Source organism: Carassius auratus, chromosome 32 (assembly GCF_003368295.1).
Source record: "Carassius auratus strain Wakin chromosome 32, ASM336829v1, whole genome shotgun sequence".
Taxonomy (NCBI): Eukaryota; Metazoa; Chordata; class Actinopteri; order Cypriniformes; family Cyprinidae; genus Carassius; species Carassius auratus.
Window position 1 is genome coordinate 871467 of NC_039274.1, and position 24908 is coordinate 896374.

The 24908-nt window shown below is 40.2% G+C and overlaps 6 protein-coding genes and 1 long non-coding RNA gene across 7 annotated transcripts in view; 1 reads left to right on the forward strand and 6 right to left on the reverse strand.

The window, feature by feature from the left end:
- Nucleotides 1-628: 628 nt before the first annotated feature.
- On the reverse strand, nt 629-21354 carry LOC113051274 (histone H2A-like). The gene is made up of 2 exons (XM_026214877.1): nt 21287-21354; nt 629-1055 (listed from the first exon to the last, which is right to left on the reverse strand). Exons 1-2 carry the CDS (start codon nt 21297-21299, stop codon nt 682-684), a joined length of 387 nt encoding a protein of 128 aa, XP_026070662.1. The 5' UTR covers nt 21300-21354; the 3' UTR covers nt 629-681.
- LOC113051262 (histone H1-like) lies at nt 2157-22995 on the reverse strand. The gene is made up of 2 exons (XM_026214865.1): nt 22962-22995; nt 2157-3089 (listed from the first exon to the last, which is right to left on the reverse strand). The coding sequence occupies exon 2, from the start codon at nt 3087-3089 to the stop codon at nt 2475-2477; it is 615 nt and encodes a 204-aa protein (XP_026070650.1). The 5' UTR covers nt 22962-22995; the 3' UTR covers nt 2157-2474.
- The window catches only part of LOC113051287 (uncharacterized), a 34629-nt gene continuing 17712 nt past the window's right edge, over nt 7992-24908 (forward strand). Inside the window, exons 1-2 of the long non-coding RNA XR_003276881.1 lie at nt 7992-11348; nt 11684-11748. This is a non-coding gene — a long non-coding RNA (uncharacterized LOC113051287). The remainder of the gene's footprint in view (nt 11349-11683; nt 11749-24908) is intronic.
- On the reverse strand, nt 13049-13723 carry LOC113051277 (histone H2B-like). The gene has a single exon (XM_026214879.1). The coding sequence runs from the start codon at nt 13686-13688 to the stop codon at nt 13314-13316; it is 375 nt and encodes a 124-aa protein (XP_026070664.1). The 5' UTR covers nt 13689-13723; the 3' UTR covers nt 13049-13313.
- On the reverse strand, nt 14526-15496 carry LOC113051281 (histone H4). The gene has a single exon (XM_026214882.1). It carries the CDS (start codon nt 15447-15449, stop codon nt 15138-15140), a length of 312 nt encoding a protein of 103 aa, XP_026070667.1. The 5' UTR covers nt 15450-15496; the 3' UTR covers nt 14526-15137.
- On the reverse strand, nt 18899-19737 carry LOC113051271 (histone H3-like). The gene has a single exon (XM_026214873.1). It carries the CDS (start codon nt 19692-19694, stop codon nt 19284-19286), a length of 411 nt encoding a protein of 136 aa, XP_026070658.1. The 5' UTR covers nt 19695-19737; the 3' UTR covers nt 18899-19283.
- Nucleotides 21725-23483, reverse strand: LOC113051261 (histone H1). Its single transcript, XM_026214864.1, has one exon. It carries the CDS (start codon nt 22959-22961, stop codon nt 22347-22349), a length of 615 nt encoding a protein of 204 aa, XP_026070649.1. The 5' UTR covers nt 22962-23483; the 3' UTR covers nt 21725-22346.

Here is a 24908-nt window from a genome sequence, read left to right on the forward strand (position 1 = left end):
AGCGATTTAAGAGGAAGATACATAGCGATTCTTCTTAAGGAGGCAAATAGACACAGAAAGTGCTTGAGATATCAAGTTTTAGGCTTTGTTCAAATAAGTACAAGCTGGAAAGAGAGAGAATAAATAAAGAAAAGGCTAAATATATCTTTATATATTTTTTCTTCTTAAATAGAAAACTCGATCAATTTTATAATATTTTCAAGAAGGTCAGACAATAAAGCAGTGATCTCCGCCGTGTGTGTGTGACAAAAACAATTGAGCACACATATCTACTGTTATACTCTTCAGCCCATTGTTTTCCCATGTCTCGAACACCATATTTATCTCAATTTCTCTCTCAAAACATACTAGCTACAGATGCATGTGCAACACAGACTTGATAATCTTGGAGTGTATCCTTTTATGTTCTCGAGTATGTATGGGTGCATAAATATATGTAACCATAGCAAATAGTTTTGCTTACCCTTATCACACGATTACTCAACATAGCCGCAGAACAGCTATTATGTCTGCTAATAGTTGTACTTAAAGCAATACGATATAGTTCAGTTGATGTGGTGCATATTTAGTTGGGTACATTCATTCAAGAATAAATTATACAATCAGAAAAGCGCTCTCTAAAAGATAAAATAGGTGGCTCTTAAAAGAGCCTTTGTGTTTGAGAAACAGAGCGGACTCGGTTTACTTGGCTTTGGCGGGTTTCTCGGTCTTCTTGGGCAGAAGCACGGCCTGGATGTTTGGCAGCACGCCGCCCTGAGCGATGGTCACTCGACCCAGGAGTTTGTTGAGCTCCTCGTCATTGCGCACCGCCAGCTGCAGGTGACGGGGAATGATGCGGGTCTTCTTGTTGTCTCTCGCGGCGTTTCCAGCCAACTCCAGGATCTCAGCGGTCAGATACTCGAGCACAGCCGCCAGATAGACCGGAGCTCCGGCACCGACGCGCTCGGCGTAGTTCCCCTTGCGGAGAAGTCTGTGAACACGACCGACGGGGAACTGCAGCCCTGCTCTGGAGGAGCGAGTCTTGGCCTTCGCTCTCGCTTTGCCGCCGGTTTTGCCTCTTCCACTCATTGTTGACAACAAAAAGTCTCTATCTTTGCAATGCAGAAACAGTGATACCGTGAACCTCGCTCTACTGTATTTAAAAGAGCGCGCGAGTCGCTCATTGGTTTAGGGTCTGTAAGATTTCAAACCAATCACTGAACTTCCCTCCAACACTGACCTCCAAAGCCACGCCTCCACAGCCGGCGCGCGGTTTGTGCAGCTTTAAGAAAGAAGACGAAAGAAAACTTAAACCCTTAACTTAAAACAGAAAACCTAACCCTAATCCTATACTAATATGTGATATAAAATGTGATAAATTATTTTTAATCTAATTAAATTTAGATCAAATATCCATTAAATATTTCAATTTTAATATAAGTATGTTACTGGGAAGTCGTGGTCTAGTGTTTATAGAGTTTCACTCCTAACCCTAGAGTTGTGGGTTTGAGTCTTGGGCTGGCGACACCACGACTGGGGTGTCCTTGAGCAAGGCACTGAACCCCCAGCTGCTCCCCAGCAAAAATGATACCCTGCTCCGGGTGTGTGTGTGTGTGTGTGTGTGCAATTTGGATGGGTTTAAATGCAGAGCACAAATTCTGAGTATAGGTCACCATACTTGGCTGAATGTCATGTCACTTTTACTCTGTGGTTTTTCTAAATCCATGTACTACATCATTTTTACACGTCTTTGGTATAGTGAAAAAAAATTATAAGCATATCATAAGTTTTATGATATGTTTTAAGTTCATATGATTAGTTCATGTTAGATAGGCTACTCTTTTTGTGTCAGTATCACTGATCTATATATATATATGTGTGTGTGTGTGTGTGTGTTCTATATTATAGATCAGTGGTCAGTATCTAAACACAGGGATTTTATTTATTTTTTCTAAATTTGAAGTTGTGGGTCTAATCAAACAAAATAATTATTATTTTTGAGGAAGTTCAATTGCTGTGTCATTAAAGCCTCTTTTGATCTGTGCAGTGCTCTGCTGGGGAGCTGGTATCACTGTGGATGATAAAAACAGGATTAATAACATGATCAGAAAGATTGAAGAACAAGGGCAAAATTAAAAATGATTTTGTACTATGAGGAGCATCCAGTAGATGGTATTTGTAGTAGTTTGGTGTTGATTTAGTGGGAGATCAGTAATGACTGTGTTCTACAGAACGATTCGGAAGCTCTTTAATCTCTGCTGCTGTGTGTAACGTGTATTTGTTCTTTTCCGTTTATTGTGTTGCCTGCAGTTTACAGAGATGGAGAATGACTTGATGATGGGATTGTCATGTTGTATCTGCAGTTTTATTTATTTAGCTAATTAAGTTAAATTAGTTACATTTCTTAACCTAACCTTAATTCCACAAATTTGCTCTTTCTTTCGAGTTTGTAGGTGGCTCTGAAAAGAGCCGTTGGGGAATAAAACAGCAGGTTTTTACTTCTTCTTGGGAGCTGCCTTTTTAGGCTTGGCAGCTTTAGGCTTCGCTGTCTTGGGTTTGGCGGCCTTGGTCTTTTTGGGGCTCTTGGCTGCTTTCTTGGGCGCCGCGGGCTTCTTCGCCTTCTTGGGGCTCTTCGTGGCCTTCTTGGCGGCGGCAGCGGGTTTCTTGGCCTTCTTGGGGGATTTCTTAGCGGCGGGCTTCTTTGCCGCTGCGCTCTTGGGCTTCTTGGCAGCAGCGGGTTTCTTGGCCGCGGGCTTCTTGGCTTTAGGAGCCGCTTTCTTCGCCGGCTTCTTCTTGGTCTCGGTCTCCTTCTTGCTGATCTTGAAGGATCCGGAGGCGCCGGTTCCCTTGACCTGCAGCAGGATGCCTTTAGTCACCAGGCTCTTGATGGCGAGCTTGATGCGGGAGTTTTTCTTCTCCACGTCGTAGCCGCCGGCGGCGAGAGCTTTCTTCAGAGCAGCGAGAGACACGCCGCTCCTCTCCTTGGATGCGGACACGGCTTTAACGATCAGATCACCGACGGCTGGACCTGCTTTCTTGGCTTTAGCGGCGGACTTCTTCTTGGGCGCTTTGGCCGGCGGGGCGGCTGCAGCTGGGGCGGTTTCTGCCATCTCTGTCTGTGTGTAGAGTATTTAGTGAACTCAACAAATCAAACGCTGTCTAGATTAAGTAATGAGCAGCAGATGAACAGCGCCGCGCTCTTATTTAACACATGAGAACCTTACAGACTCAACCCGCCCGCTCTGTGTCTGCGCGCCTCTGAGAGCCGCTCGCGCTTGTGTTTTCTCCTTTTACATTTAAGGGAAAAACTCGAGTGTTTAAATAGTTTGGAACATTAGAAACAACCTGAACACCAAGCAGAGATTTGCATCTTTCTTTGGAGAGTAAAAGACTCGACGAGGAAATGTTTATTTTGTCTCCGTCAGAACGAATCAAAGGCGAGCAGAAGTCACGGGAGAAAAGTCTCGTGTAAATTCGATGCCATGTTTAAGTGAAAAGGTTGATAAAGACTGCAATCTTCATCTGTGTGTCCAGCAAACAGTCTGAAGGTCAGTTTGGGTCGATGGTCATCACTGAGGGACGTGTGCAGTGTTTCCTTCAGTCTCTGTTTTGTCCTGCTTGAAGCACAGACTGTCCGCTCCTCCCGGAGTCTGTGTCTGGATCCTGTCTGTCATCATCACATCATCTGCGGATTTATTACATCGTGTAGATTACGTCACTTATTGTGTTTTTGTTATATTAATGATACTTAAAGTATTTTGATCATCAATACTTATAATAATGTGGTATTACTCATGTCAGCTGGGATGACTGCTTGGAAAAGCAGTAGAAAAAAAAAAAAAAAACTTCCCAAAGTTACAAAATATAGGGTGAATACTGGTACACTTTCTGATAATTTATATTCTGCATACTTTTTTATTATGATCCAAATGTCTTAACCGCTCATATGATACTATTCTAAGTAGCTTAGGGGCTCTACTATACTATAGACAATAAAAAAGAAAGAAACATTAAACACAGGATGGATGACTCTTCCTCAAACACACAATGAACCCAAACCACATTTTTCAAAGCGCTACTGTCAAACTGGGACACCTTTATTGGCAAACTGGGACACTTTATAAATTAAATACACAATAACAATATAAACAACAATATAAACAACAACAACAATAATATAAACATCACTTTTTTTAAGAAGGGGTACAGGTACAGCAAATTCAACCCACCCCCTCCATCGCCTGCCCACAAAATTTTATATTGGGTTAAATTTATTTCATACCAAAAAAAAAAAAAAAAAACTTCATTAACATCTCTAGGAATTAACTGATTGCACACAGGCTTAATTTAATTTCTGTGTGGTAGGTTAATCTACATGTCAATACAGCCAGTGCAAGTGAACGTCTCCCCGTCTTCAATGAGGCCATTCTCCTCGCCACACGTCTCATGGAAACAATGCACATGATCCAGTCTTCTTTGGATCATTTGCATCACCAAATTTGACTTTACAAATATTGCAAATATCCTGGCCATCCGAGCTTGTACCCTCCATCTTTCTTGTTTTTTTTTTTTTTTTTTGGTAGGCTTTGTTTGTATTTTGAAAAGTGTTAATTTGCGTGTGTCTCACGGTGAATGCGTGAGAGCTGGCGTAGTTTAAGTCAGTCTTTATTGAAATAACTAGCTAACTAACTAAATGTACGAGTGACATATAAAAAGGTAACTCTATTCCTCCATTAGAATGACTTGAATGGCTGTCCCAGTTTGCCAGTAATACCCTGTCCCAGTTTAACAATATGCTATTGGCAAACTGGGACAGTGTCAAAATCGCATTAACAAAAAAAACCCCAAGAAGATTAATATGGTAAATGGACTGCATTTATATAGCGCTTTCAACAGACCACATGGCCATCCAAAGCGCTTTACAATTTGCCTCACATTCACCCATCCACTCACTCATTCACACACCGACGGCGGTGTCTGCCATGCAAGGCACCATCCAGCTCGTCGGGAGCAGCTGGGGTTAGGTGTCTTGCTCAAGGACACCTCGACACTTGGTCAGGTGGAGCCGGGGATCGAACTACCAACCTTCCGGTTTGTAGACAACCTACATGAACCACTGAGCCACTGCCGCCCCATAATATGAATGTGATTTTTAAAAATTCTGATTCACCATTACATCCTATAACAAAATATGTAACAATTACAAATGATCCATGAGTTGTTTTATTTTTATAACCTCAACATTATTTACCCCAGAATGCTTTGTCATTTTACTTACCATGACATGCGGAGACCCACAAGGGTCAATTCTTGCACCGCTCTTGTTTAGCCTGTATATGCTTCCACTAAGTCAAATAATGAGAAAGAACCAAATTGCCTAATCACAGCTATGCTGATGATACCCAGATTTACCTAGCCTTATCTCCAAATGTCTACAGCCCCATTGACTCCCTCTGCCAATGCATTGATGAAATTAATAATTGGATGTGCCAGAACTTCCTTCAGTTAAACAAGGAAAAAACGGAAGTCATTGCATTTGGAAACAAAGATGAAGTGTTCAAGGTGAATGCATACCTTGACTCTAGGGGTCAAACAAATAAAAATCGAGTCAGGAATCTTGGTGTGATTCTGGAGACAGACCTTAGTTTCAGTAGTCATGTCAAAGCAGTAACTAAATCAGCATACTATCATTTAAAAATCATTGCAAGAATTAGAGGTTTTGTTTCCAGTCAAGACTTGGAGAAACTAGTTCATGCCTTTATCACCAGCAGGGTGGACTATTGTAATGGGCTCCTCACTGGCCTTCCCAAAAAGACCATTAGACAGCTGCAGCTCATCCAGAACCAGAAGATCTGAGCATATCACACCAGTCCTCAGGTCCTTACACTGGCTTCCAGTTACATTTAGGATTGATTTTAAAGTACTTTTACTCGTATATAAGTCACTAAATGACCTTGGACCGAAATATATTTCAGATTTGTTCACTGAATATAAGCCTAACAGAGGACTCAGATCACTAGGATCAAGTCAGTTAGAAATACCAAGGGTTCACACAAAACAAGGGGAGTCCTCCTTTAGTTACTATGCTGCCCGCAGCTGGAATCAGCTTCCAGAAGAGATCAGATGTGCTAAAACACTAGTCACATATGAATCTAGACTTAAAACTCATCTGTTTAGCTGTGCATTTATTGAATGAGCACTGTGCAATGTCCGAACTGATTGCACTATATTTTCACTGTTTTATTATTATTATATATTTGTTTATGTAAAATCATTATCTAGACATAGTCTCAGAATAAAAGTTGCAGAAAAATCATTTTTCACCAACGTTGTGTCACTGCATGATATTTTAGTTGCAACAGTAAAATTACGGACCCACTTTATATTAAGTGGCCTTAACTACTATGTACTTACATTTTAATTAATAATTTAGTACAATGTACTTATTGTGAACATACATGTTTAACATTGTACTTATATTAAAAAAACTACATGTAATTACATCTGTATTTAATTTCTGTAATTGCATTCATAAATACACTGTTGACCCATACTTTACACCTTAACCCACCCTTAAACTTACCCATACCTCCAACCCTCTCCCTAACCTCACCCCTATCCACCTAATAGCAGCAAAAGTGTTTTACAATACAATATGAACACAGTAAGTACATTGTCCTTATTTCTTTATGTAAGTACATAGTAGTTAAGGCCACCTAATATAAAGTGGGACCAAAATTACTATTTAATTTCAAGCAGATGCACTTTTTTATTTTTTATTTTATTCAGGATGCTATCATCCACACTTTTTCCATGTTATTAAAGTTGACAGTGGAGTTGTAGAGAAATCATAACTTTCTCATTCATAAAGCTGTCATTATGACAACTGCATTAAAAAAATTGAGAATCATATATACATACACATAAAACTCGTAGAGAAAATTAATTTGTCATTTTAACTTTTTACCGGGATTGTTGTCGTCCGGTTAAGATAAACTATAGTTTGAAAACTATCATTAAATGCAGTTGTCAATATTTTATCCTAATGACACTTAAATAAAAACAACTGAATCAGAAAGAGTGAAGGTGTTGCATCAGACAGCACTAGTAACGCTGATTTGAGTAGTTTAATCACACCGCTTGCACAACACATAGGGCAGTCAGTATCTGATCAGCTGAGAAATGACCGGTGTCCTGATATTCAAACACAGAGCCTAGGGACGAGCCGGGATCACCTTTACAGATCCTCTCTACATCTGTTGAGGTCCACAGATCTTCTGCAGGATTGAGGTCTGGACACTGATCCTCTATGACCTTCATCTGCTTCTTCTCGAGACCCTTGGAGGTATGTTTCGGGTCACTGTCCTGCTGGACGACCCATCTTCAGCTTTCTGTCTGAGAGAAGGAGGTTATAATAATTAGACTAATAATATTGCCCCTCCTGTCTAAAGACTTGATTTCCACAAAATTGATAGCCCCGTTCATTTCAAGCCAATGCGTTTATTACACAGTCGTTATACAATCATTATAAACCACTAGAAAATACACATTATATTCATATAAATAGATCAGTCTCTGTGGAAATAGTTTTTTCTTCTTCTTCACCGTGGTTTCTAAGCCTTACCAGACACAAAATATAGAGTATTAGACCACATCCGGTCATCTGTGATGATCTTGTTTTACATTCTGTGAAAAGCTTCACGAGACTCGATCTCGTCATCATCTACTCATGACCATCTTTTACTCGCGACTCGAGATCTTGCACCGAGGGAGACCGTGTGGAGAGGAACACATACATGTTTCAGATCATGTTTTCAAACACACTGCTCGGAGGGAGACATCCTTCCCCTAAAGGACTGATTTGGGGAATGTAATGGTTCTTTTGTATTGCAAACGGCTGTTAATCATTATATATCATTTGATCTACATGAGAAACTTGCCTAATAATTATGTACTATGTAATGTTTCTTATTTCAATGAAGAAACTGTTTGTAATTAAACTTCTCTTTTAATTCACTTTCAGGTTGCAAGCAGGAACAACAACAACACACATGTCATGATCTAACTCTCTGTCAGTCTATATCACAGGTAAGTATAATAATACTGACACCTAGTGGTTAGTTTCTATATATACAACTATACTATCACTACATCCCCTTTCCATTAGACATAAAGAACAAGTTATTACAACTAATGACTTCTAGATTATCTAACCACTAAGTAAGCACTGTACACATTAAACAGGATGTATAGTATCAAATAACAATCTCCAGAATTATTTGCTTTACAAATCACAGTAACAATAATCAGCTGATTACATTTTATTTTATCTTTTAATTCATGAAATGCTAATGCTTCTGATCTGTTTAAGCAATATTCAGAGGTTCAGTCTATCAGGAGGCTTTATGTGTGATTGGATCTTCTCAGCACAGGTGAATGCATTTCTTTATCTTTGCTCATTGTGATGCAGTACTGGAAGTGTTTCAGATGTCGTCACCTGTATGTGTATTCTCTACTGTCTCTTTTGTTTTTAACAGACTTCTCCGGTTTCTCCTCAGGATCTGACCATCTTCTGTCCTTGGCTTCACCTCCTCCAGGACTGTGGCTCTTTTACTCCAGGTATTGAAATCCTCAAGTCTTACCGTGTCATTATTGGAGAGTGGTTCTAGGCTTTTTGATGCCTTGTCATAGTTTGCTTTTTGTCTCAGTTTCAGGTGCTTTTGTTTTCTTTTCAGGTACGTTCTCTTGTTTTGTGTTGGTTTGTAATCTGCGCCCCATCAGTATTTCAGCAGGAGACACACCGTGTTGTAGTGGAGAAGCACGGTAATTCAGCAGAGATAAATAAGGATCTGATTGACTGTCCACTGCTTTCTTGAGTAGTAGTTTCACAATGTGAACTCCTTTCTCTGCCTTTCCGTTTGACTGCGGATATATTGGGCTGGATGTCACGCGTTGACCTAGCATGGCCCATTATCACTGCTAACCACCTGCGGATGCCGTGTCTCGAAAGATGGATTTCATGTGTGTTATCACACAAGCAGAAGGATAGCAACGCAATCTCTGGGTTATTTGACAGATAGTCTATCACCAGCAAATAGTTTCTCTTCCGTTCAGAAAGAATAAGTCAGTCCCAACTTTCTGCCATGGTTCATCCGGTGGATCAGTGATGATCATTGGCTCCTTTTGTTGTTAGCATGATGCTTCAAGCACGTATCACAGGTTGACACCATCTTGTCGATGTCTGCATTTATTCCGGGCCAGTAGATTGCAGTTCTAACCCTTTTTTTACATTTCTCGGCTCCAGGGTGTTTTTTTTAACATCTCCTGTCGCAGTGACCGAGGGATAATGATCCTGTCTTTTCTCAGCAGAAATCCCTTAACGACACTCAACTCTGTTCTGATGTTGTAGTACTGAGCACATTTTCCTCTAGGCCAACCTTCATACAGATGTTTGATGACCAATTGCAGACATGTATCTTTTCCAGTCTCCACTGCAATCTGTTTGAGTTTTGTGTGTGTGACTGGAAGAGCTTCAGCTACCATGTTCACACGCTCACATCAGCCTCTGTTCCACAGATCTGGACAGAACTAGATGCTTCCCTTGACTGTACATTAGCTCCATATCATACCTCTGCAGTCGCATCATCAGTCGCTGGATTCTTGGAGACATTTGGTTCAAGTTATTTTTAATGATGGCAATTAATGGTTTGTGATCTGTCTCTGCCACAAATGTCGGTAAGCCGTACACATAGCGGTGAAATTTCTCCAATCCATACACTAAGCCCAGACACTCTTTTTCAATCTGTGCATAGTGACGTTCCGTCGGAGTCATCGTTCTCGAGGCATATGCGACCGGCCTCCAATTCTCTCCATCCGCCTGCAGTAGAACTGCACCCATTCCTTCTTTGGATGCATCCGTCGAGATCTTTGTCTTCTTTGTCGGGTCAAAGAACGTCAGAACAGGCTCGGTGGTGAGGAGAGTCTTCAGTCGTCCTCATTCTTGTTCATGATCAGCTGTCCATCTGAACTCGCCTTTATCGACAACAGTTCTCTCAAATAAACAGTTTTTGAAGACAGATTTGGTATGAACTTCCCGACGAAATTGATCATCCCCATCACTCTCAATACAGCTTTTCTGTCTGTGGGTCTGGGCATTTTGAGTATTGCTTGTATTTTACTCTTATTTTAACTACTGGCTGTGCATCTTTTTTCAACTGTATTTTGTAGGTGAATGGTAATACTCCAAACCCTTCAAAGATGTCTGGAAACTGTTTCACGATTTGTTTCCCACTGTTCTGTGTTTCTCCATTATTTATGATGCATATTCTTCTTACCAGACCCAGATCTTCACATGCCTTATCTCCCAACACAGAATCATGGCCATCTGGAACAACCACAAACATGAGGTAATGTTCTCTGTTTTTAACCTTTACTCTGAGAGTACATGCTCCTTTTGTTGGAATGTTCTGCCCGTTATAGGCTTTGAGTTGCACAGTTTTCTGACTTATGCACAGTTTTCTGACTGATTTTCATTGCTCTGACATCATACTCTGAAATCAGATTGACTTTTGCTCCTGTTTTGCACACGCTCTCTTTGACTTTGTCCACCTCTTGAAAAGCATTGTTTTGCAAAATGATTCTGCCCTTTGCATTTAGCACAGACTTTGCCATAAGCTGGGCACTGCTTTGGCAGGTGTCTTTTGCCACATCTCTTACAGTTAAACAGTTCTTTCTGCTGTTTCAGTTTACTCATTCCCCTTTTCTGCATCTTCTCTGTTACTGCAGCTATGGCTGAACTGTCACTCCCGCTCATCTTTGTGTTCACTAAGGGTTTTATGCTGAATAGCTATCTCACTGGCATGACATATCCGCACTGCTTCATTTAAGGTTAGCTCTGTCTCTCTCAAAAGCCTCTCTCTCACTTTTGTATCATTGATGCCGAACACAATTTGGTCAGGGACCATTGAATCTTGCAACAGTCCGAAATTGCATGTTTTAGCTTTCAACTTTAAATCAATTAAGAAACTGTCAAACGTTTCTCATTGTTGTTGTAGACGAGAGCGAAAAACATACCTCTCAAAAGTCTCATTTTTCTTGGTGTGCAGTGCACATCAAACTTTTCCATCACCACGTCATATTTGCCTTTTTCCTCGGCCTGTGCAAACACGAGTGTGTTAAACACTTCTATTGACTGAGGTCCCGCGACGGTGAGAAGCAATGCAATCTTGCGTGCATCCGATGCTTCATCCGAGCCCACTGCTTGCAAGTACACTTTCCATGACGAGCGTCCACTCCTGGTACCATGTAATGTTTCTTATTTCAATGAAGAAACTGTTTGTAATTAAACTTCTCTTTTAATTCACTTTCAGGTAGGGGTGCTCCGATCACGATCGGCCGATCGTTATGCGTATCTCCTCAGTAAAGCCGGTTCTCTAATCAGCGGTTAATTCCATCAGGTGCTTGATTTCACATAGATCAGCTGTTACTACACAGAGCCGTTGTTAACTGAGAAGATGCGCAAATCACGTTAATTTTCAGCGTTTATTGGTGCTTCTTCTCAGTTAACAACGGCTCTGTGTAGTAACAGCTGCTTTATGTGAAATCACGCACCTGATGGAATTAACCGCTGATTAGAAAACCGGCTTTACTGACGAGATGCGCATTAACGATCGGCCGATCGTGATCGGAGCACGCCTACTTTCAGGTTGCAAGCAGGAACAGCAACAACACACATGTCATGATCTAACTCTCTGTCAGTCTATATCACAGGTAAGTATAATAATACTGACACCTAGTGGTTAGTTTCTATATATACAACTATACTATCACTACATACTAGTGATGGGTCATGCGCAAAAGATGCGGCTCTGAGAGCCGATGCTTTGTAGTGAATCAGAAGAGCAGGCTCCCATTTTTTTTTTTTTTTTTTTTGGCTGCTTACCTCAAGGCAGAACTTTGTTTTGATTGGCCAGCAATCGCATCGCAGCCAATCAGATGTGAGTATATGGGATCATACCATCATGTAAGAACAGAGAGGGGGATAAAGTGAAGCGGCACACCACTGCAAGTTAATGAGGCGTAACAATGTTAATGGAGGGGTGACAGTGTATTGTGGCAACATCGGTTCCTTCAGAGAGAATCTTCTCAAAAACAGGGCAGATAATCACAGAAAGGAAATAGGAGCAGTCCATCAAAGCTGAGGATTTTTTTTTTATTAAAATTAAATAAAATTTTTGTGAATGCCAATCTTCACTGAGGACATTAATACTGTTTGCTTGAGTTTGATTCTAGTTTTGTGGATTTATTTGTGCCATAAAATGTTTGATTAAAATATTAAACAAAAGAGTGGTTTTGTAACAAAATAAATGCACAAAAACATGCAATTATAAGGATTCTCATAAAAACTGCACATGAAAGGGTTTTTAACACACACAAAAAAAAAATAATTAAAACATTGTTTATGGTAAAACAAAGGCCTTCACAAATTTCTAAATTAAGAGCCATTCAGGATTCGAAAGAACTGGCTCTTCTTTGGGAGCTGAGCCAAAAGGGCCGGCTCTATGAAAAGAGCCGAACTTACCATCACTATAATTATGTACACAATGATTAAGACTGTTGCTATAAATTTAAAGGTGCCATCTGTAATGTTTGGCAAAAAAAATCAAGTCAAATTCCACATTCCATACCAGATGGGGGCAATATGCCTCAATAAAGTGAATTGGTGTACTCTAGAGTAACAAACGAGAAACGGCATAGTCTCTATGCTCCGCCCCTACTTTCACAGTTGTGACATCATCTCCCTTATTTCTTCTCATTCTTTTGATGTGTGTAGGTCATGTTATGGATATTTTTACCTCAATTTTTGCATATGCATCAGTAAAAACGTTTCTGTGATTATAAATACATCTCCAGCACATGCTCCTGCCCACTTGCTTCTCAAAACTAGTCCCCTCGCGTTTGCAGGAGGGCAGCCTGCGCTCAGCTGCTATCGAATCACAACACAGGAACCGCTGGCCAAATCAGAACTCGTTACGTTTTACTGAAGGAGGGACTTTATAGAACAAGGAAGTCATCAGCCCGTTTTTATGACCGTGTAAACAGTAGTATACAGATAGGTGAATTGTGTGAAAGTACTTTTTTTACATGCGAAACATTAACACGTTATATTGTACACTGTAAATACAATCAAAGCTTTAAAAGAGCGCTTAAAACGAGACCATTTGGAGTTAGTTTATATAAGAGAGAATACAATACCGCCTACAAACATTAGAAGCTCTTTAGTGAGAAGTTGTGGCTCTTAAAAGAGCCTTTGTGTGTTGAGCTGCAGCGGAGCTCTACTTGGAGCTGGTGTACTTGGTGACGGCCTTGGTGCCCTCGGACACGGCGTGTTTGGCCAGCTCCCCGGGCAGCAGCAGACGCACGGCGGTCTGGATCTCTCGGGAAGTGATGGTGGAGCGCTTGTTGTAGTGAGCGAGACGAGACGACTCACCGGCGATGCGCTCGAAGATGTCGTTGACGAAAGAGTTCATGATGCCCATCGCCTTCGAAGAGATCCCGGTGTCAGGATGAACCTGCTTCAGCACTTTGTACACGTAGATGGCGTAGCTCTCCTTCCTGGACTTTCTGCGCTTCTTTCCTCCTTTCGCGGCACTCTTAGTAACGGCCTTCTTGGAGCCTTTCTTCGGCGCGGACTTCGCTGGTTCAGGCATGATGTTGCTGGAGATCAAAACCTCACGAGGCAATGATGAGAGAGAGCGGGACAGAGGGATTTATTGACTGGTCTATGCTAATTATCAGAGAGACAGGGAAGCTTCTGATGGCTCGTTTTCATTGGTCAAACCCACGAACTCGTGTTTAATTGGACAACTCGAAGAATAACGGCTGGAACGAGGGCCAATCACGCGCGGCTAGATTATAACTCCGCCTACCGCTCCATGTTTGACCGACACTCCCCACCGACTCCGTTTCCTTGGTTTCAGTTCCCGCTGTTTTTGTTTGTTTTGTTCTATACAATGAAATCGGTCTCAAATATCTCCCAGGATATCAAACTGTGTAATTTGTAAAATTCCTTATAAACTCTTAGAAAATTAGACCGTTTTATTCTCATCTGTTCTGCCAATTTCACTTCTTCTCAAACTTCAGTAATAAAACCATGTTATTGTGTTTTCTCTTTACTTTATTCATCGCTTTGAATCTAGTTAAGACTAAACAAAGAAATGGAAAAGCAAAATTCTCATTATGCACGTCTCCAACAACAATATATAATTAATATATATATATATATTTAAGAAACAATGAAAGTCAGAAAAACAATATTTATTTTTGCTCGATATGTTTAAACACACGAGAAATGTACTTTGGTGACAGAATCTTCCACAGAACAACGGTGAAAAAACAATGGAAACAATAAACAATAATAATAATAAAAAGAACTGCATAAGTTATATTCTCTGTGTATTACACAAACTTTCAATAAACTTCACAAAAATGAATTTGTCCTCAACATTTTCACTAATAGAATTAAACTTTGTAACACCGTAAATTAATCTCTTTATGGCCTTTATCCTCCGAAGCCGTACAAGTCTCAGTAAGATTAATACAGTACACTTAGCATGGCCTTTTAAAGAATATAATAAATAAAAAGAAACGGAATAGAAAAAGAATAGAGCAAGCTAGTGTTAGAGGTTTTTACACACACACACACATACATACAATTGCATAATAAATGAAAAGAAAATAGAATATAAAGATCAGAAAGGTAGTTAGATTTTTTTTTTTTGAAGAATAGAATTAGAATAGTGAGTGTTAAAGTTAGAGGATCAAATAAAGATGTCATAAATATCAAGTAAAGATGATCCGAGTTTCCCCTCATCAATGCAGATTTCCACTTAAAGCTATATACACAGCAAAAACTCAAGTCTCTTCATGTTAGTGTGTGCGTGAACGTAAGGTTCAAGTTTCACTTTTTGAATGGAATTACTGAACTGATGCGTTTTTTTTATGACATTTTAAATGACCCACACCTATACTGCTCATAGACAGACATCGTATTAATTTTCACGTAAGGCACCAACAATAATTAAACTTCTGTCTCTTTAAGTGAGAGTGTGGGTGGCTCTTAAAAGAGCCGTTGGGTTTGTTCTCGGATCTGAAGCGGTTTATCCTCCGAAGCCGTACAAGGTGCGTCCCTGTCGTTTGAGCGCGTACACAACGTCCATGGCGGTGACGGTCTTTCTCTTGGCGTGCTCGGTGTAGGTGACGGCGTCGCGGATCACGTTCTCCAGGAACACCTTCAGCACACCGCGGGTCTCCTCGTAGATCAGACCGGAGATGCGCTTGACTCCGCCGCGGCGAGCTAGACGACGAATGGCGGGTTTGGTGATTCCCTGGATGTTATCGCGAAGCACTTTACGGTGACGCTTAGCGCCTCCTTTTCCGAGTCCTTTACCGCCTTTGCCTCTTCCAGACATGATGAAGTTATTTCTTGTTTCAGTCGAGCGACGAAAACGAATAAAACGCTACTGCTGCAGAGAGGCATTTTACATCTGCTTACAGGACCTGACTGAAACCAGCGCGCGTCACATGACGCTCCCCTCTTCGCTGGTTAGAGCAGGAAACAATGAGGTTTAATCCAAACCCTGATCTAACGATGTCTGCCCTGTGTTTCATATTAAAACCCATGTTTTAAAGCATTTATAAGATCATCTTCATCATGTTTGCACGCATTAGGATCAGATCAAACCCCGTCCAGCTGAGATGACTGCTGAAGTGTTTTTTTTTTGAACTTGTGTAAGGTTTGCAGTCAAACAATAATCTGAAGAATCCTGCCTCAAGTTAATAAATAAATGAATAAATCTTTGAAAATTTTGCTGAGAGCAATCCAATCTCCTTTAAATAGCAAAATTGGAGATTTATTTGTACTTTGTGAGGTTTTGTCTTCAGGAGATCTTTGGGCCAAACAGGTCTTGTTGAACAAACCATGGCTCCAAACAACATCAGATGAAAATGTTGAGAACTGTTGGAGCAGCAGAAACACTTCTACAGATCCTTGCTTCAACAACAAGAAAGACGTTTGTAAACTTGTGTAAAAATCATAATTGATTCTTTAAACAGACATTAGTTTATAATATCTACTGGTAATGGTGTAATCCTAAATTAAACATTGGGAAACTTTCCTGTTATTTCTACTTTTAAGCCACGTGAAATTCAGGATATAGGTGAAACTATTGATTAAATATTATTGTTATTATTGTTATTATTATTATTATTACTATTATTATTAATATTATTATTATTGTCAGGCAGGTGAAATGTTCAGTATTGCAGCCACTTGTTCACATTTTTTCTCTCTCTTTCTTTCAAAACAGGTATTGTACCAAAGGATTTAAAAATAAAGTTATTCCTCTGTTTAAACCTGTATCTATTTCGCCGTGTTTCTCAAAACATTTAGAAAAAAAAAAAAAAAAAACTCCTTATAACTCACATTCTATTATTTGCAAACATCAATATGGTACAATCAAAATAATACTTACATAGTAAGTAAATTTTATTTATATAGACATTTAAACACAGCATTGCTGACCGGAGTGCTGAACAGAGTATTTAAAAAATAAATAAATAAATAAATACAAATAAAATATGAATAAAACAACATGGAAGACGAAATACTAAAAAAAAACAAAAAACAGTATATATACAGTATTACAGTTTATATTAGATTTAAATGAATGGGAGAAAATATATATGGCTTTTCTTCACCTGATTGACCTTTGTACTTGAAAATCAAGAATTTACTTGTGTTTTTTAGACCTGCCAAGAGCTTTTGATACAGTTAACCATTACATTTTGTTGGAAAGTTGTACAAATGAGGTTTTCATGATTTTACATATAAATGGTTGAAGAATGTTATGGAAATGTTTAGTTTTGTTAATTTTGCATTGATTGCATTCATCTCATTTAAGTAACTTTTTTAAAAAGTACATACAATGATCAAGGTAGTGTATATAGTTTCTGAGTTCACGCTTATATATAACTAGCAGAGGTATGGCATGCTGTCCGGGGAAGGGCTCCGAGCTCAGGAATGGCCCGATCCTAGAGCAGGGGAGAGCGGGGTCGAATGTAACGTGGGACGAAAGTAACAAAGCGATTTTCTCCGAGCCTCTTTCTGTATTTGCATTACCAGCTATGACAGATATTCATCATGCAATCCTTGACGGAGCTGAGAAATATCATGTGATTTCCTCATCGTTTCTGGAGGTTAGGTCCCTAAAACTGTTTTCGAGTACAAAAAGTAAATTATTGAAGCGGTAATTTTTTTTCAAATTAGTTGTGTTGTTTTTTTTTTGTTTCATGTGTCACAGTAATGATCAATCTGCAGGTTAGTTAGTGCTTTAACACATCCTAAAGTTTGCATTTTCATATTTTTTTAGTATAAAATTAAATCGAGTTTAAATGTCAGGAGTTCCTGTCGGGACGAAAGTAACAGTTGTTACTTTTGTCCCGCTACAGTCACAAAAAGTATTTATATTGTTCCAGTGCATGCTATATTGTAAATTTCTGTGTCTTGCATTATTTATTAAAATGTTTATGTCATATTATACCAAAAGAATATGTCCGAGTGAGGGTCAGAAAGACAGACAGAGGTCTGGTATTATCCAGATGTTTTTGAGAGGGCGTTTCTGGACATGGAGGAACATCTCTCTCTCGACAGCTGCTACGTCACATTTATATTTAGGTTTTAGCCGTATCTTAGCCTTTACACCTCCACCTGTGAATTTACAGTGTTTCCAGATGTTTTAATGCACATTTTCAATTCATGCATAAAAACAACTGGATGGAAACATAAATAGGTCTATACTGTTACATCATGTTTAGAGGTTGTTTTTATTATGCTAATGTGATAAAATTTTTATATTGTGCATTCTGTTGAAAAAAATGCTTTATAAAAATAAATTGAAATTGAAAATAAAAAAATATACAGTCAGGTTTTAAGACATCTGATGAACTTAAACTTAAATTTAAAATGAAAATATGAAAATGTAATTTAATAATTTTTTTGCAAAGATAAAGGACAAAATATGTTTGCAGTTATTTATTAACAAGGTCACAATCAGGTATACTTAAGAAAATAAGACTAACAGAAAAAAATCTAGCTTATATTGTTGTGTTACTTTTGATGGGTAAGTCTCAACGACTGCAACAGGTGAAGTTAAGGTTGTTTAGCTGAGAGGCTCTCGCCGATGTACGATGGGAGCACAAGCTGGTAAAAAAAAATACAAAATAATACAAAATAAAAACAAATATACCCTAAGGATTTATCAAAAATTATGATTGAGCCTACTGAGGTGACTCAGGTGTCAACAACTAAATTCTTGTGAGGTTTTGTTGATTTTGGGGGAAGTCGTGGGTTAGAGGGTTGGACTCCCAATCGAAGGGTTGTGGGTTCTAGTCTCGGGCCGGCAGGAATTGTGGGTGGAGGGAGTTCATGAACAGCTCTCTCTCCACCTTCAATACCACGACTGAGGAACCCTTGAGCAAGACATCGAACCATCGAATTGGAGGGAACAAGTCAATTATCTGAGCAGGAAAATACATACATCTACAGAATAAGGAGAGTTAGACATCTTGTTATTACAGAGGGTCTCCTTACACTTTACTTTATGCATACTATATATTCAAGTTGAGGGTAACATAACCAGAGCAGTTTAGAGTGAATTTTAAAGTAAATTCACAGAGTCACTGTTATTAAACTCGTACATTTCACTTGTACAGGTCAATACTTGTCGAGTTAGGGATATTAAATTAAGGAATGATATATCCCATCTAGAAAAAAATAAGTTCCTTTTTAATGTTATAAAAGACAGTTTTATGTATTTTATTTATCATATGTGGTTTGTTTTTGGGGTATATGATTCACCTTTTTTTTCATTAGTGGTTTGTTTTTTGCTTTCTATGTTGTTTAGGTGGATGATCTAAATAAGCCTTTTAGTTTTTCTTCCTCTTCCTGTAAAACATATTTGACTGTTCGCCTGTGATTATTCTTTGAAGGGAGATCTAGAACCGTTAATACACCTAAGAAAAGTATAAATGGTAAACGGACTGCATTTATATAACGCTTTCAACAGACCACATGGCCATCCAAAGCGCTTTACAATTTGCCTCACATTCACCCAAAGCATTAATTGTCTGAAAATGTTACTATTTTTTTTCTATGTTTTTATCGAGTTTTCCCGTGGAAACAGTCTCATTGAGAGTGATGTGGGTGGCTCTTAAAAGAGCCTTTGGGGTGTTTGTCAGGGGCGGGTTTAAGCGCGCTCTCCGCGGATGCGGCGGGCCAGCTGGATGTCTTTGGGCATGATGGTGACTCTCTTGGCGTGGATGGCGCACAGGTTGGTGTCCTCGAACAGACCGACCAGGTAAGCCTCGCTGGACTCCTGCAGGGCCATGACAGCGGAGCTCTGGAAGCGCAGGTCCGTCTTGAAATCCTGAGCGATCTCTCGCACCAGACGCTGGAAAGGCAGTTTGCGGATCAGCAGCTCGGTGGACTTCTGATAGCGGCGGATCTCTCGGAGAGCCACGGTCCCGGGCCTGTAACGGTGGGGCTTCTTGACGCCGCCGGTGGCTGGGGCGCTCTTCCGGGCGGCTTTAGTAGCGAGCTGCTTCCTCGGGGCTTTGCCACCGGTGGATTTACGAGCGGTCTGCTTGGTTCTTGCCATCGCTGCAGTTTAATCACTGTAGAATACGAGTGTGACCGTGTGTGCAACACAGCTGCTTTTAAAGCATCTCAGGATGGCGTCAGGTTGCAGATGTTTGTGATTGGCTGATGTGTGACGCCTGCACACGACTGCTAACCAATGACTGCGCATCCCCTGTTTTCAAACGGGGAACTGTTTGTGTTTCCCGCTCAAAATGCTTTGTTCCGTTTACTTTATGGATCAGAAAAAAGAAAAAAAAACCTCTACATTTAGTCATTTTGTAAACGCTTTTACAAAATAAACAAATACAAAGTCACACACAAATACAGTAAAAACATCACAATGTCAAAGCTTCGCTCAAAATAAAAGCAATACAAGTGTCTCTTAAGTAATGACTTAAAAATTCCAACAGTCTGAGCAGTTCTTATGTGTACAGGTAAACTACTCCATAATTTAGATGCCACCACTGAAAAAGGTCGGTCACCTTTATAGTTTAACCTGGTTCTCGGAACATTGAGGAGCACCTGATTGGATGACCTCAGTGCTTTAACGGGAGCATGGACGTGTAAAAGCTCTGATAAATAAGCAGGCGCCAAAACATTTTAAAATATTAAAAACAAACAATAAAATCTTGAAATCAATCCTGAAGCGGACAGGAAGCCAGTGAAGTGAAGCAAGGACAGGAGTAATGTGTTCCCTCACGACATACTTTCTAAATTAAATTATGTAAATAAATATACTTTCTACTGCTGTGTGTGCAGTCAAACTTAATGATATTTGTGTGTATTTATTGTATCTATTTTTTTCTCTCTTTCTTTCTATGTTGTGTATGCATAATACATGTAACCACAGCACAGTTTTACTTATCCTTGCCTATTGTTGTTCTGTCTGCTCTCTTTATCAATTCCTTTATTGTTGTTTATTGTAATGGTCCTTGAGCTCTGGAAAGGCGCTATATAAATAAAACGTATTATTATTAGTAGTATTATTACCAAAACCATTCTGATTTGCCCCAGTGACTATTATGAATATTAATACTTGTACTTAAAGCAAAACTAATTTAGTTGATTTGGTGCATATCAGTTTGCACAAATTTATGGACATATATATAGACACACACACACACGTTTATTGGACGTCTCTATGAACCGAATCGTATGTCAGAAAAACGTTCTTCTATTGATAAAATGGGTGGCTCTTAAAAGAGCCTTTGTGTTTGAGAAACAGAGCGGACTCGGTTTACTTGGCTTTGGCGGGTTTCTCGGTCTTCTTGGGCAGCAGCACGGCCTGGATGTTGGGCAGCACGCCGCCCTGAGCGATGGTCACTCGACCCAGGAGTTTGTTGAGCTCCTCGTCATTGCGCACCGCCAGCTGCAGGTGACGAGGAATGATGCGGGTCTTCTTGTTGTCTCTCGCGGCGTTTCCAGCCAACTCCAGGATCTCAGCGGTCAGATACTCGAGCACAGCCGCCAGATAGACGGGAGCTCCGGCACCGACGCGCTCGGCGTAGTTCCCCTTGCGGAGAAGTCTGTGAACACGACCGACGGGGAACTGCAGCCCAGCTCTGGAGGAGCGAGTCTTGGCCTTCGCTCTCGCTTTGCCGCCGGTTTTGCCTCTTCCACTCATTGTCGATAGTAAGATATTTCTACGTTAGTAACGCAGAAAGAATGAATTTGTGAGCCACGCTCAACTGTCTTTAAAAGAGCGTGCGAGTCGCTCATTGGTTTAGGGTCTGTTAGATTTCAAACCAATCACTGAACTTCCCTCCAACACTGACCTCCAAAGCCACGCCTCCACAGCCGGCGCGCGGATTGTGCAGATTTAAGAAACAACACGACAGAAAACATTCAAGAAATGCTAAAAGTGGGCTGTGCTAAAGTCATTGAACCAATAAAGTCTGTTACTCTGTGGTTTTTCTAAATACACAGCCTATATGTCAACTCGTGAACAAATGTTTTGTAATTGTGTTTTGCAAAGCTTGCTGTTTCAGTATTTGTAGATTATTTTTACACGTTTCTTTAGTATACTGAAAAAAAATGATAAGCATATCATAAGTTTTAAAGGATTTATTATAATGCGTCAGTATTTAGTGTTACAGTTATTAACCCACAGAAAAATCCTGCTGGACGACATTAAGATGACGTCAACAGACAACATTCACGCCAACATATATTGATTTACCTGAACAAGTAATGACACTGTAGAACAAAGCAGTCGACTCATTTCCGACACAAAGAGAAACTCATGAACAAGAACACAATGACTGGAGACACTTCTTCGCTCCATCAGTCTGCTCTTACAATCTGACTAGCACTCCTTCACACTTTCATGTGTGCTGCTCATATGATTAGTTCATGTTAGATACTCTTTTTGTGAAAGTATCTAAAAACTGATTTATTTATTTATTTTCTGACACTGAACTTGTGGGTCTAATCAAACAAAATAATGGTTAGGACAATAGAAGAGATGTTGAGCTTCATGTTGCATGGTGTGGGGTGGTTTATTTATTTACTTATTTTGTGGAGAAGAATTAAGGAGTTGTTTTTCAAGTAAAACGGGGGCACAAATTAGGTAAATTTCTTAACCTAGCCTTAATTCCACTAAGTAAACTGCTCTTTCTTTAGTTTGTGGGTGGCTCTGAAAAGAGCCGTTGGGGAATAAAACAGCAGGTTTTTACTTCTTCTTGGGAGCTGCCTTTTTAGGCTTGGCAGCTTTAGGCTTTGCTGTCTTGGGTTTGGCGGCCTTGGTCTTTTTGGGGCTCTTGGCTGCTTTCTTGGGCGCCGCGGGCTTCTTCGCCTTCTTGGGGCTCTTCGTGGCCTTCTTGGCGGCGGCAGCGGGTTTCTTGGCCTTCTTGGGGGATTTCTTAGCGGCGGGCTTCTTTGCCGCTGCGCTCTTGGGCTTCTTGGCAGCAGCGGGTTTCTTGGCCGCGGGCTTCTTGGCTTTAGGAGCCGCGTTCTTCGCCGGCTTCTTCTTGGTCTCGGTCTCCTTCTTGCTGATCTTGAAGGATCCCGAGGCGCCGGTTCCTTTGACCTGCAGCAGGATGCCTTTAGTCACCAGGCTCTTGATGGCGAGCTTGATGCGGGAGTTTCTCTTCTCCACGTCGTAGCCGCCGGCGGCGAGAGCTTTCTTCAGAGCAGCGAGAGACACGCCGCTCCTCTCCTTGGATGCGGACACGGCTTTAACGATCAGATCACCGACGGCTGGACCTGCTTTCTTGGCTTTAGCGGCGGACTTCTTCTTGGGCGCTTTGGCCGGCGGGGCGGATGCAGCTGGGGCGGTTTCTGCCATCTTTAGTAATAGATCTACAGTGGTTCAAACGCTTTATTCAGGAATGATAGACTTGCGCGCGACGCTGCTTTCTTAAACAGGACATGAGAACCTTATAGACTCAACCTGATCGCTCTGCGACTGTGCGCCTCCAGAAGCGCCTCGCTCTTGTGTTTTCTTCTCTTACATTTTGGTCAAAGCTGGATGAGTGAAGTTGTTTAAGGCAGTACAATTATAGTGAACACCAAGCAGAGATTTGCATCTTTCTTTGGAGACTAAAAGACTCGACGAGGAAATGTTTATTTTGTCTCCGTCAGAACGAATCAAAGGCGAGCAGAAGTCACGGGAGAAAAGTCTCGTGTAAATTCGATGCCATGTTTAAGTGAAAAGGTTGATAAAGACTGAAATCTTCATCTGTGTGTCCAGCAAACAGTCTGAAGGTCAGTTTGGGTCGATGGTCATCACTGAGGGACGTGTGCAGTGTTTCCTTCAGTCTCTGTTTTGTCCTGCTTGAAGCACAGACTGTCCGCTCCTCCCGGAGTCTGTGTCTGGATCCTGTCTGTCATCATCACATCATCTGCGGATTTATTACATCGTGTAGATTACGTCACTTATTGTGTTTTTGTTATAATAACAATATTTAATGTATTTTGATCAGCAATACTTATAATACTGTGGTATTAATCATGTCAGCTGGGATGAATGCTTGGAAAAGCAGTAGAACAAAGACTTCCCAAAGATAAAATATATATTCAATTCAATTCAAGTTTATTTGTATAGCGCTTTTTACAAAACAAATCGTTACAAAGCAACTTTACAGAAAATTATGTTTCTACAATATTTAGTAGTAGCTAGTAGTTTGTGCACATTTGACAGGATTTTAGAAAAAATAAAATAATAATAATAATACAAGACGTAGTCAGCTAGACGATGAACTATCAATATTATTAATTAAGTTATTATATGATGCAGTCACACATGTAGCAATAATTGTTAGTTCTGTTTGTTGATTCAGGGTTATCATCATCTGAGGTCCTCTGAGGGTCAGCATCATCTCTTCTCAGGTGTTCTGGATCCAGACTGGAGCTTGTGTAAATCCTAGTTACCACGGGATGAAGATCCAGCAGAAACAGAGAAACACATCGAGACATCATTAGCATAGCTGCTGATCCAACAAAGTAAAATTAGTTTAACCCAAGCTAAAGAATAAAAAAGCACCTTTGATCAGATGCAACTACACTCACAATTAAAAAGATACATTATTCAAATGCTTGGTGAAAGAGATGTGTTTTTAATCTAGATTTAAACAGAGAGAGTGTGTCTGAACCCCGAACATTATCAGGAAGGCTATTCCAGAGTTTGGGAGCCAAATGTGAGAAAGCTCTACCTCCTTTAGTGGACTTTGCTATCCTAGGAACTACCAAAAGTCCAGCATTTTGTGACCTTAGGGAGCGTGATGGGTTGTAATATATATATATATCTACAGGAGGGGCTTAACAACTGCAGTTTTTAGGGAGTTTGGAGTAATGTCTATGTCTAAGAATTGTTTTGTTTTCTTCTAACAATAAGCATTTGCTGGCAGGTCTAAGCACTATACATAGCCTAAACTAAATTATTTCATTATATTTATTATATATGCTAGCTATATTGTAACTAGGCCTAAGGCGATTATAATCGTGATTAATCACATCAAAAATAAAAGCACAAATTCTGAGTATGGGTCACCATACTTGTCTGAATGTCACTTCACTTTTTTTCACTTTTTCACACTCTTCACAATACACCATAGTTTTTCTCTGGGGTTAAGGTCAGGTGAGTTTGCTGGCCAATTAAGAACAGGGACACCATGGTCCTTAAACCAGGTACTGGTAGCTTTGGCACTGTGTGCAGGTGCAAGTCCTGTTGGAAAATGAAATCTGTATCTCCATAAAGTTGGTCAGCAGCAGGAAGCATGAGGTGCTCTAAAAC